The sequence below is a fragment of the Gobio gobio genome, assembly GCF_949357685.1.
Source record: "Gobio gobio genome assembly, chromosome: 23".
NCBI classification, from domain to species: Eukaryota; Metazoa; Chordata; class Actinopteri; order Cypriniformes; family Gobionidae; genus Gobio; species Gobio gobio.
The window spans coordinates 11,741,406-11,749,777 of record NC_137119.1 but is presented as its reverse complement, the minus strand read 5'-3'; the positions used below and the strand labels follow the sequence as shown (position 1 = coordinate 11,749,777).

Below are 8,372 nucleotides of genomic sequence, written 5' to 3'. Positions count from 1 at the left end.
CAGGTTTAGTTGCAATATACTGCAGGAAACGGCAGCGAGTCTTTGACGGGAAAAGCTGTTCATCAACGGTGAAATGTAGACCAGGGTTGTAGGACGTGATGCAATTGGTGACAAATGATCCCCACACACTGGAAATTGCAGCAAACTTATCAGTCTTTGCTCGATCACTCCGGGTGGACCTGTCATCAAAGCGTAGGTGTCGCATGATGTCTTGGAAGCGGTTTCGCGCCATTGTTCCAATGATATGTGGGTTTCCCAGGTTTGCTGACCAGCAGTCACGTAGTGATGGAACCTTGGTAAGCCCCCGGAAGATGACAATTGCAATAAATGCCATTAGTTCAGGGAGGGCCATGAACCAATGAACATGCTCCGTTTCCTGTGCATGTTGAATAGTCCATTCTTGAATGCTATGAAGCATGTCAAGAGTGATGAAACACAGGAAGCTCTGAAGGCGACTCGAGATACTTTTCCTGGCCTTAGCCGTTGGCTCTCCATCTGCAGCGTACGCTTTGATTGGGGTGAAAGGGAGACGTGTCCCCACCTGTTCTTCACGCCACACTGTGCCATCTTTCGCTGTCTCTGTCAGGTCAGTCCCCAAACGGGCTCTCTTTTTTTGGTTGAGGAGCAGTCTCCTCATCTGCAGTGTGAACAAATTCAAATTGTGAGCAATGGAAAAGTCAAATGATATCACAAATGCATGCATAGATACTAATAATAATTCCAGTATCTCCTTCTCTGTATCGGAATAATGTCTGAAATATCTTCCTAAATAAAAAGATACAACTAAAGCAAATAAACAACTAATAATGTTTTGCACTTCAGATGGCAGTGAATGTCTGCTAAGTAGTACAAACAAAAAAGTGGACAATACAAAAAAGGAAGAGTAAGTATTTATGTCACTCCACTCTGCTTTTTTTGTGTTTTTCTCGTACTGGTTTGAAATGAAATGGGAAATAATATGAAATGAAACTTAACCTGAAGACAGATCAGACAGCTCTGAGTCCGAATCCGGCTGAAGTTCTATGTCTTCTCCATCTGAGTCACAAGGGTTTCCTTCACTCAGGATATTTTCCAAGGCCTGCCGAGTGGTGAGTCTTGTTAGCAGCCCTCCCTCCCCCCCCCCACACATACAAACAAGCCACCTGCAACCATTCACACACACACACACCCAACCCCCCTGCAGATTGCTCAGGTAATGACCACATTTACACATGAATTGATGCTAATGATAGCCAAAAGACTAGCCAGTTAGCTTCCACTTGGCTAAAGGAGGGGTAAAAATCTCTGGGACTTCTAGTGTTAAATCACCTTTCTTTCCCATTCTGACATTCAGTTTGGAGTTCAGGAGATTGTCTTGACCAGGACCACACCCCTAAATGCATTGAAGCAACTGCCATGTGATTGGTTGATTAGATAATTGCATTAATGAGAAATTGAACAGGTGTTCCTAATAATCCTTTAGGTGAGTGTATATATATTTATATAATTTATCTTATATATAAATGTTTTATGTATAAACATAACATATTTTTCTTAAATACATGCATGTGTGTGTATTTATATATGCATAATAATTATACACAGTACACACACATATATTATGTAAACACAAACTTTTATTTTGGATGTGATTAATCGCTATCGTGAGTTTTTCCCTCCATTAAAAAAAAAAGGCATCCACATGAAAACGCAAAACACGCTATGAAGCGCTGTCAAAAGCATGCCAAACCAATAGGTGGCAATATAACCCTAACCGTAAAGCCATGTTGGCCAATCAGAAGCCTGGAAAAAAGGTTATTGCCGGTTCCGGTTCTGATGCAACACACCAAAATCTTTTCTAAAAAGTTCACCCTGGCAGGAGTTTTCAAGAAAGTTCAGTTTCAGTGTCTCTGAAACGCGAATACTGCATTGGCGTGTGGATGAACAGCCAAACTGCATAGAAAAAGATGCGGTTTTGATAATACCTGTGTCAAGGGTCAATTCTTGTTCCACTCCTATCCCACCTGTACATGCTCCCACTGAGCCAAATAATGAGAGAGAACCAAATGGCTGACGACACCCAGATCTACTTAGGCCTATCACCTAATGACTACAGCCCCATTGGCTCCCTGTGCAAATGCATTGATGAAGTTAACAACTGGATGTACCAAAACTTTCTTCAGTTAAACAAAGACAAAACTCAACTCATTGCATTTGGAAACAAAGATGAAGTTCTCAAGGTGAACGCATACCTTGAAGCTAGGGGTCAGACAACTAAAGATCAAGTCAGGAATCTGGGTGTGATTCTGGAGTCAGACCTGAGTTTCAGTAGTCATGTCAAAGCAATAACTAAATCAGCTTACTATCATATCAAGAATTAGATGCTTTGTTTCCAGGAGAAACTTGTTCATGCTTTCATCTCCAGTAGGGTGGACTATTGTAATGGTCTTCTCACCGGCCTTCCCAAAAAGACCATTAGACAGCTGCAGCTCATACAGAACGCTGAGCAGAACCAGAACATATGACCATATCACACCAGTCCTCAGGTCTTTACACTGGCTTCCAGTTACATTTAGAATAGATTATAAAGTATTATTACTTGTATATAAATCACTCAATGACCTAGGACCTCAATACATTGCAGATATGCTGATTAAATACAAACCCAACAGATCACTCAGATCATCAGGATCAAGTCAGTTAGAAATACCAAGGGTTCACTCAAAGCAAGGAGATTCTGCTTTTAGCTCTTATGCCAGCCGCAGCTGAACCAGCTTCCTGAACAGATCTGATGTGCTCCAACAGCAGCCACTTTCAAATCCAGACTCAAAAGATGAGTACTCCCTCTGGTGCGAGGAAGACCCGTTTAGATCTGGTCTGACGGGTAAAACATCTAGAGAACGCCCTCAAGTTAGGCCAAGAAGATTTGTCTGTAAGTGTACGGTCTAAACGCATAGTTACCTGACAAATATTTTTAAAGTAAACCTGACTCTCCATTTTCTTCCACCCCAGATAGGGGTTTTCATCTTTATTTTTTATTTCTTTCCATTCCTATTATAACTGTTTTAATTCACTTACGAATATTTTCATTTCATTTCTGTGTAAAGCACTTTGAATTGCCACTGTGTATGAAATGTGCTATACAAAAAAACTTGCCTTGCCTTGCCTTGACGGATAGATCTGTAGAGATAGCCCTGGGGGTTCAGTCCATGAAGATTTTTCTGTAAGGGTAATGTTTAAATGCACAGTTACCTGACAAATATTTTTTACGTAAACCTGACTCTCCATTTTCATCCACTTCAGATAGGGGTTATACTATATATAAATATTTTATTTTATTCACTACGAATATTTGAATTCTATTTCTGTGTAAAGCACTTAGAATTGCAACTGTGTTTGAAATGTGCTATACAAATAAACTTATAATAATAAACTAGTTACCATTTCAGCACGTCTACAAGCAAAGCTTAATGCACCAAACATCTACCCAAGGTACTTTGGGCAAGCTCCAGTAGCAAAACTGAGAATTAATCTTTTTATTTGTCTTCAACATGACAAATCTGACCAATTGGAATCAAGAAACATCACATGCATATAATCTTGAGAACCAATGGAATCTGCCAGTTGCATAAACTCTCACTCGTGCAAGTCTGGAGAATCATGACTGCTAATGAAGAGGGAGGGATTATCGTTAATTAGCCAAAATCTGTAGAGTACAAAAAGACCAAAGAGCAGCATCTCAACAGTGTGTCTAGCTGTTGAACAATGGCAGGAAGTTGGTGTGCTGGTCAGTGGCTGGCACTTTGTGTGTGGTTTTGTGCTTTCTGTCATGCTGTTCCACAGTGGAATTATCCGGCCAAGAAGTCTCAAACTCTGATATTACAGCAAACTGACCAGCGGCTTCAACAACAAGCTAGTCAACAGTTTTCTCCGCAGGTTCAACAAGCTAGTCAGCAGTCTCTTCCGTGGGGTCAACAGCAAGCTAGTCAGCAGTCTCCTCCGTGGGGTCAACAGCAAGCTAGTCAGCAGTCTCCTCCGTGGGGTCAACAGCAAGCTAGTCAGCAGTCTCCTCTGTGGGGTCAACAGCAAGCTAGTCAGCAGGTTCAAGCTAGTCAGCAGTCTCCTCCATGGGGTCAACAGCAAGCTAGTCAGCAGTCTCCTCCGTGGGGTCAACAGCAAGCTAGTCAGCAGTCTCCTCCGTGGGGTCAACAGCAAGCTAGTCAGCAGTCTCCTCTGTGGGGTCAACAGCAAGCTAGTCAGCAGTCTCCTCTGTGGGGTCAACAGCAAGCTAGTCAGCAGGTTCAAGCTAGTCAGCAGTCTCCTCCGTGGGGTCAACAGCAAGCTAGTCAGCAGTCTCCTCTGTGGGGTCAACAGCAAGCTAGTCAGCAGTCTCCTCCGTGGGGTCAACAGCAAGCTAGTCAGCAGTCTCCTCCGTGGGGTCAACAGCAAGCTAGTCAGCAGTCTCCTCCGTGGGGTCAACAGCAAGCTAGTCAGCAGTCTCTTCCGTGGGTTCAACAGCAAGCTAGTCAGCAGTCTCCTCCGTGGGGTCAACAGCAAGCTAGTCAGCAGGTTCAAGCTAGTCAGCAGTCTCTTCCGTGGGTTAAACCGCGAGCTAGTAAGCAGTTTCCTCAGAAGGTTCAACAAGCTAGTAAGCAGTTTCCTCAGAAGGTTCAACAAGCTAGTCAGCAGTTTCCTCAGAAGGTTCAACAAGCTAGTCAGCAGTTTCCTCAGAAGGTTCAACAAGCTAGTCAGCAGTTTCCTCAGAAGGTTCAACAAGCTAGTCAGCCGTTTCCTCAGAAGGTTCAACAAGCTAGCAAGCCGTTTCCTCAGAAGGTTCAACAAGCTAGTAAGCAGTTTCCTCAGAAGGTTCAACAAGCTAGTCAGCAGTTTCCTCAGAAGGTACAACAAGCTAGTCAGCAGTTTCAACAAGCTAGTCAACAGTTTCCTCAGAAGGTTCAACAAGCTAGTCAACAGGTTCAACAAGCTAGTCAACAGTTTCATCAAGCTAGTCAACAGTTTCCTCAGCTGGTTCACACTAAGCAGCCAGTGGCACAGGCAGAGCCTCTTGACAAATGTGCTGTAGCGGATTATGAGCAGATCCAATGTGGTCCACCTGGAATCAGTGGTGCTGAGTGTGAAGCTATCAACTGCTGCTTTAACGGACAGCAGTGTTACTATGGGAAGGCAGGTAAGAGTGTCGAGTCAATGTAACGGTGTTCATGTTCAACTGATCCTCAGCAATAACCTGCTCTCGTTCCAGTGACTGTCCAGTGTATAAGAGATGGTCAGTTTGTGGTAGTGGTGGCTAGAGATGTTACTCTGCCTCGCTTGAGCCTGGATTCAGTCCGTCTCCTGGGTGGAAGCGACCCACCTTGCAGTCCTGTGGGATCCACACCTTCCTTTGCTATATACCAGTTCCCTGTCACTGCCTGTGGCACGAGCATGATGGTGAGTAGCTGCTTGTGGTTCTGCATGGCTTAAAATGGACTGGATGCCAACAGTTTCTATTTGCAGGAGGACAGTGGATATGTGGTGTATGAAAACAGAATGACCTCCTCGTATGAAGTGGGTGTTGGACCACTTGGTTCCATCACAAGGGACAGCCATTTTGAGTAGGTGCTCTTACGCTTTAGCATGAATGTTAATCCTTGGCAAATGCTAAAAGCTCACTGTTTGTTGTCCAGGCTTCTCTTCCAGTGTAGGTACTCTGCTACTGCTGTGGAGGCTCTGGTTGTGGAGGTCAACACTGTTCCTGCACCTCCACCAGTAGCTGCTCCTGGACCCCTCAGGGTGGAGCTTAGACTGGCGAATGGTCAATGTGTCACCAAAGGCTGTGCAGAAGGCAAGTGTGCATAAGTATATTCTAAACTCCAGGTTACAGCAGTTTCTGGTTGAACGCCGGTGTTCTTCCTCAGGGGACGAGGCGTACACGTCCTACTACAGTGGTGCTGATTATCCGGTCACAAAAGTCCTGCGGGAGCCTGTGTATGTTGAGGTGCGCATTTTGGAGAGGACCGACCCCAACATTGTCCTAATGCTGGGACGTTGCTGGGCGACATCAACCCCCAGTCCACTCAGTCTACCCCAATGGGACCTTCTGGTCGACGGGTGAGTAAGGCCAGTCTTTATTCATCTAGTGTGCTGTAAGGCATCTCTGACTGCCTCTTTGTCTTTCAGATGCCCTTACCAGGATGACCGTTACCTGACCACATTGGTGGCTGGATCTTCTGGTCTTCAGTTCCCAACCCACTACAAGCGCTTTGTTGTGAAGATGTTCACATTTGTGGATCCAGCATCACTGGCTCCTCTGCAGGAAACCGTATGCTCCGCAGCCTTACCTGAACCCTTAATATTAGTCTTATAGTGATTTCTGTGGCTTAACCCTTTTCCCTCTCTGTTAGATCTTCATCCACTGTAGTACAGCGGTGTGCCATCCCTCTTCTGGCTCCTGTGAGCAAAGCTGCGCTAGGAAAAGTGAGTGCTTGCTGTAAACTGACTTCAGGAACCATGAGAGTGGTATTTAAATGCCTAATGTTTCTACCCCTTCTCTTACAGGAAGAGACACGCATGTCAAGACCGTCTCTAGTGGACAAACTGTGGTGTCTAGTGGAGAAGTTACCCTGGTCATGTGAATTTGGTTGTTTTAATAAACTTCTTGAATCCACATTAGTCTTTGGCATTGATTTCTGACTGGAGTCAGCTCTTTCATGACTTCTGTTTGATTTATTGGGATTCACTACTAAACCAGTTCCATTAGCAAGGTTGTGCAGTCTAACTGAGGTGCTTAACTTGAACTAAACAAACCAAACCTTTGAACTGAACTATTTGCAAAGCTCCAGTTACTAACCTGGGCCCCTGTTCTTCATGGTGACTAATTAGGGGTTTAACTTGTCTGTTTGGGTCTTTAGGTATGACTGGACCTATAATTTAGTCCCTTAACTAATGTATCCCACCTGGGTTGTCTGAGGACCTATTTACACCTGGTACTAAAGCATTTAATCTGATCACACGTGGACCATGCTAAATACAAGTATAAACTGGGTCTAAATTGTTTTGAGCTGGGGGGGTGGGGTTATTTTTATAGACTTTAGGTCTGTGGCCAGTTGCATAAACCGCTTGAACTAGTACTAAAAGTTAGTCATCTAATTTCTTCACTTTACCTAACTGTTTAACACGAAGTCCCAGGGAGCAGCCATTTGGCTTTTCTACCTATAAAACCCGCAGGACAGCCGATGGGCTGGAAGGCTAATATCCTTAATCAGCTGTGAACAGTTGCTTTTGTTATGTAAACAAGGTGGGGCCATGCTGAGCCACTTCAAGGAAACTTGTGTTTCACTTTGCCATCTTAGGGAGAAATCAACACATGTTTTTTTTTTTTTCCTTTGTTGCTGAGATTTATTGATAAAAACAGTACAAAATAAAATAGAAACCAACCATTTGTACACATATTTACAAATAATATTAAAAAGTGAGTACATTCCAGCAATCACTCACAATCCTGGCACTGCCATGGTATCTCCCGTCTGCATTTACCACATGTGTATCTGTAGCAGTGAACACATCGCACAGTGGCATGATTGTTCTTGCATTGGTGTTTGGTGTTCCGGCTAAGAAGTTTATGTGCAAGTGACAGCGATGTGAAGAAATTGTCCGTGGTAACATTTCTGCCCTTGTCTAGGAATGGTTCCATCAGCCTCATCACTACATTTTCAGACAGTCTCTCTCCACTGGGACGACTAGGGTCCTTTCCAAGATATGGGAGGACATTACAAATGTACTTGGATTTTAGGTCGCAAGCCACCCAAAACTTGATCCCAAACTTGTCAGGTTTAGTTGCAATATACTGCAGGAAACAGCAGCGAGTCTTTGACGGGAAAAGCTGTTCATCAACGGTGAAATGTAGACCAGGGTTGTAGGACGTGATGCAATTGGTGACAAATGATCCCCACACACTGGAAATTGCAGCAAACTTATCAGTCTTTGCTCGATCACTCCGGGTGGACCTGTCATCAAAGCGTAGGTGTCACATGATGTCTTGGAAGCGGTTTCGCGGCATTGTTCCAATGATATGTGGGTTTCCCAGGTTTGCTGACCAGCAGTCACGTAGTGATGGAACCTTGGTAAGCCCCCGGAAGATGACAATTGCAATAAATGCCATTAGTTCAGGGAGGGCCATGAACCAATGAACATGCTCCGTTTCCTGTGCATGTTGAATAGTCCATTCTTGAATGCTATGAAGTATGTCAAGAGTGATGAAACACAGGAAGCTCTGAAGGCAACTCGAGATACTTTTCCTGGCCTTAGCCGTTGGCTCTCCATCTGCAGCGTACGCTTTGATTGGGGTGAAAGGGAGACGCGTCCCCACCTGTTCTTCACGCCACACTGTGCCATCT

General features: G+C 44.3%; 1 protein-coding gene across 1 annotated transcript; it reads left to right on the top strand.

Moving 5' to 3' along the window:
- Positions 1-285: 285 nt before the first annotated feature.
- On the top strand, positions 286-7,609 carry LOC307119575 (zona pellucida sperm-binding protein 4-like; the record flags this gene model as incomplete). Its single annotated transcript, XM_079805918.1, has 10 exons — positions 286-296; positions 394-586; positions 5,023-5,167; positions 5,240-5,427; positions 5,494-5,591; positions 5,664-5,827; positions 5,895-6,087; positions 6,157-6,298; positions 6,381-6,453; positions 7,530-7,609. The coding sequence occupies 10 exons, from the start codon at positions 286-288 to the stop codon at positions 7,607-7,609; spliced, it is 1,287 nt and encodes a 428-aa protein (XP_079662044.1).
- Positions 7,610-8,372: the final 763 nt, after the last annotated feature.